This window comes from Lithobates pipiens, unplaced genomic scaffold (genome assembly GCF_037356315.1).
Source record: "Lithobates pipiens isolate NorthernLeopardFrog02 unplaced genomic scaffold, aLitPip1_a1.2 Scaffold_19, whole genome shotgun sequence".
In the NCBI taxonomy this organism is placed as follows: domain Eukaryota; kingdom Metazoa; phylum Chordata; class Amphibia; order Anura; family Ranidae; genus Lithobates; species Lithobates pipiens.
Genome location: NW_027507764.1, coordinates 19,990,659 through 19,995,228, shown reverse-complemented (window position 1 = coordinate 19,995,228; position 4,570 = coordinate 19,990,659). Strand labels below are relative to the sequence as shown.

The 4,570-nt window shown below is 43.5% G+C and overlaps 1 protein-coding gene across 1 annotated transcript; it reads right to left on the bottom strand.

Annotated features, from left to right (window-relative positions):
• Positions 1–3,667: 3,667 nt before the first annotated feature.
• On the bottom strand, positions 3,668–3,991 carry LOC143998158 (large ribosomal subunit protein eL42-like). The gene has a single exon (XM_077493892.1). The coding sequence runs from the start codon at positions 3,986–3,988 to the stop codon at positions 3,668–3,670; it is 321 nt and encodes a 106-aa protein (XP_077350018.1). The 5' UTR covers positions 3,989–3,991.
• Between the last annotated feature and the right edge of the window lie 579 nt (positions 3,992–4,570).

The following is a 4,570-nucleotide window of genomic DNA, read 5'->3' as shown; positions in this document are numbered from 1 at the left end:
AGCGCTGTACCCAAATTAAATCTATCTAGTTTTTTTCTCACTAGTAGACTTTTCTTTTGGTGGTATTTGATCACCACTGTGTTTTTTTTATTTTTTTTGCAAATGCAGATTTTTTTTTTCTCAAAGCTCAAGGCTAATTTTTGTCTTTTTGTAGCGTTTCACACAAACTTGGGTTATCAGTAGCCTTAAAGAGGAAGTAAACCCTGATTAGTTTACTTTCTCTTTCATTCCCTGCAAAGGCAAAGCATAATGGACTACTATGCATCGCATAGTAGCCCATTATGTGTCACTTACCTGACACAGGAGCCAGCGAAGTCGCCGCTGTCCCCTGTAGTCCGCCGCATCCATCTTGTTGGTGGGGTCTCGCAGCTCCGCTGCTGTCATTCGGCGAAGCCGCGATGACGTCACTCCCGCGCATGCGCACGGGAGCCGACACGCGCAGCAGCTCCGTCGCTGAGAATGCCGCGCTCAGTGCGCTTGCGCGCTTAGCGCACCGCTGTCTACGGCGCATGCGCCGTAGACAGCGGTTCCTGTTTTCGGGCAAATATCTCCTAAACCATATAGGTTTAGGAGATATTGCTTGGACCTACAGGTAAGCCTTAATCTAGGCTTACCTGTAGGTCAAAGTTGTTTGTAAGGGTTTACAACCACTTTAAAAAATGATTACTGATGCAAATTTTAATTAAAGCTACTTCAGCTCTGAAAGATTTTACCCCCTTCATGACCAGGATATTTTTTTGCTCTTTTGGTAATTACGCGGTGTTGCAGCGCTGTACCCAAATTAAATCGATCTAGTTTTTTTCTCACTAGTAGACTTTTCTTTTGGTGGTATTTGATCACCACTGTGTTTTATTTATTTTTTTTGCAAATGCAGATTTTTTTTTTTTTCTCAAAGCTCAAGGCTAATTTTTGTCTTTTTGTAACGTTTCACACAAACTTGGGTTATCAGTAGCCTTAAAGAGGAAGTAAACCGTGATGAGTTTACTTTCTCTTTCATTCCCTGCAAAGGCAATGCATAATGGACTACTATGCATCGCATAGTAGCCCATTATGTGTCACTTACCTGACACAGGAGACAGCGAAGTCACCGCTGTCCCCTGTAGTCCGCCGCATCCATCTTGTTGGTGGGGTCTCGCAGCTCCGCCGCTGTCATTCGGCAAAGCCGCGATGACGTCACTCCCGCGCATGCGCACGTGCGGCAGCTCCGTCGCTGAGAATGCTGCGCTCAGTGCGCCTGCGCGCCGCTGTCTACGGCGCATGCTTTTTGTTTTCGGGCAAATATCTCCTAAACCATATAGGTTTAGGAGATATTGCTTGGACCTACAGGTAAGCCTTAATCTAGGCTTACCTGTAGGTCAAAGTGGTTTGTAAGGGTTTACAACCACTTTAAAAAATGATTACTGATGCAAATTTTAATTAAAGCTACTTCAGCTCTGAAAGATTTTACCCCCTTCATGACCAGGATATTTTTTTGCTCTTTTGGTAATTACGCGGTGTTGCAGCGCTGTACCCAAATTAAATCTATCTAGTTTTTTTCTCACTAGTAGACTTTTCTTTTGGTGGTATTTGATCACCACTGTGTTTTTTGGGGGGGGTTTTTTGCGTTATAAACAAAAATAAATCACCAAAAATTAAAAGAAAAAAATATATATACAATATCTCACAAAAGTAAGTACACCCCTCACATTTTTGTACATTTTTTTGGTTTAGCGCAATATTATCCCCCTTATCTTTTCATGGGACAACACTGAAGAAATGACACTTGTCTACAATGTAAAGTAGTGAGTGTACAGCTTGTATAACAGTGTAAATTTGCTGTCCCCTCAAAATAACTCAACACACAGCCCTTAATGTCTAAACCGCTGGCAACAAAAGTGAGTACACCCCTAAGTAAAAATGTCCAAGTTGGGCCCAATTAGATATTTTTTACCCTCCCCGGTGTCATGTGACTCATTATCGTTACAAGATCTCAGGTGTGAATGGGGAGCAGGTGTGTTAAATTTGGTGTTATCGCTCTCACTCTCTCATACTGGTCACTGCAAGTTCAACATGGCACCAATATTTTTTTCTTTATGTTATAAAATGTAACCAATAAAATTGCTATGCAGGGATAAGAAACAGCGAGATTGTTCCCTCTGTACAGAGCCCTGTGTTTGTCAGCACAGAGCTCTGGGCTGTGATTGGGCACAAACATATATCAGTTTACATGGATGAGACAAACCACTTAACACTGGCAAGAGTGCTTACAATGGTCAGCTTTTATTTATTCATGCAAAACCTTTATCCCAAAAGCAAAAAAATAAATAAAAAAACTCTGTTTCCTGTTACTGATTATAAAGTATGAGCTGGAGTTTGACTTCAATTTGTTTCTGAATCTGCTAACACTCTCCTCCCCCCTAGACTGACAATGCTGTTGTCCAAAGATGTCTCCATTGCTCCTTCATCCAGAGTGGGGGGCGCTCTAATACAGGAGGTGTGTTACTGGCCAGATCGCCAGGTGAAAGCAGAGGGGGAGAAAAAAAGCGAAAGAAAAGAAAACGAATGCAGCCACCACATGTAATCATTAGTAAGCTGCAATATAAACAATTTTGGGTTTTGGGTTTAATACCGCTTTAACATTTTATTATCTACATTTTTTTTTTTGCTAAAGTTTACCTGTGTACAGAGTTTTGCATAAATGTATGCTGTTGAGCAATAGCAAGTATGCTGGGCTGTGTTTGATGCCATCCTAGCAACAGAGGATGACAGACAGCAGGAGCCTCCAGTTTCCTAGCTACTGAGGATGCTAGGTGGCAGGAGCCATCTGCATCTTAGAAACCTAGGACACTAGCCAGCAGGAGTCTCCTGAGTCCTACATGCCTAGGATGCTAAGTTGCAGAAGCCACCTGCGTCCCAGCAACCAAACATGCTATGTGGCAGAAGCTGCCTATGTCCTAGCAACCCAGGATTCTAGGCAACAAAAGCCACCTATGTTCTAGCAACTGAAGATTCTAGGTGGCAGGAGCCTGTACACTGCTGTTCTGAGTATATAGGGCCTGGGGGCCCCACGTCTTTCCTTTTTTTAATATGGGTACGGGGTTCCCCTTAATATCCGTACAAGACCCAAAGGGGCTGGTAATGGGCAGGGAGGGCTACCCATGCCATTTTTCTCAATGATTTTCATCCATATTGCCGGAACCAGATATTACATTAAAACCGCAAGCAGTTTTTAAGGACTTTTTTTCCGTTAAATGTCATTTTGTGCAGGAACTGTTCTAAACACGGGAAACACGTGCCACTTCACAGGCATACTACAGACACCCCCCAGGCACGATATTTAAAGGAATATTACACTTTTTTTTCACTTTCATCGTCATTAAAATCAGTGCTCCCGCCAAAACTGCCATTTTTAAAAACATTTTAGGCATTGACCCATGTCCCCTGGGGCAGGAGCCAGGTCCCCAAACCCTTTTTAGGACAATATCTTGCATATTAGCCATTAAAATTAGCACTTTTTATTTTGAACGTTTGAGTCCCATAGACTTCAATGGGGTTCTAAAGTTCGCACAAATTTTAGGTCCGTTCGAAAGTTCTGGTGCGAACCGAACCGGGGGGTGTTCGGCTCATCCCTAATTCTAACACATGAATAATACTTTAAATTTTGAAGATTTTATTTGGTTTTCAAAAGTTAGAATTGGATGACTTGTCCCTTTCTCTTCTTGTCTCCTCGAAGTTCGAAGTGCTTGCATCTCTTTATAGCCAACATCCGCTTTGATCGGCAGTTGAAGGCGACACACTCCAGCGTCAGCACAATCTTCTTGGTGGTCTTGGCATTTTTACAGAAGATCGGCTTGGTCTTCCCACCATAACCACACTGCTTATGGTCATATTGCCTCTTTCCATGGGCGTAGAGGGAGTCTTTCCCCTTCTTGTACTGGGTGACCTTGTGAGGCTGATGCTTCTCACATTTTTTGCAGTAAGTTCTGTGGGTTTTAGGGGCATTCACCATCTTGGCCCGCCGTGCAAGAGACGGACCAGAAGAAGGAAGTGAGGCAAGCATGAATATACTTTGATCTAAACCATTCCATTGTAGCTCTGGCTGTATGTTTCGGGTCGTTGTCCTGCTGGAAGGTGAACCTCCGCCCCGGTCTCAAGTCTTTTGCAGACTCTAACAGGTTTTCTTCTAAGATTGCCCTGTATTTGGCTCCATCAATCTTCCCATGAACTCTGACCAGCTTCCCTGTCCCCGCTGAAGAAAAGAATCCCCACAACATAATGCTGCCACCACCATGTTTCACAATGTGGATGGTGTGTTCAGGGTGATGGGCAGTGTTAGTTTTCCGCCACACATAGCGTTTTGCTTTTAGGCCAAACAGTTCAACTTTGGTCTCATCTGACCAGAGCACCTTCTTCTACATGTTTGCTGTGTGCCCCACGTGGCTTCTCACAAACTACAAATGGGACTTCTTATGGCTTTCTTTCACCAATGTCTTTCTTCTTGTCCCTCTTCCATAAAGGGCAGATTTGTGGAGAGACGACTAATAGTTGTTCTGTGGACAGATTCTCCCCCCTGAGCTGTGGATCTCTGCAG

What these genes read in the sequence shown, in the direction of transcription:
- LOC143998158 (XM_077493892.1), bottom strand. Translation starts at nt 3,988, where the DNA reads ATGGTGAATGCCCCTAAAACCCACAGAACTTACTGCAAAAAATGTGAG.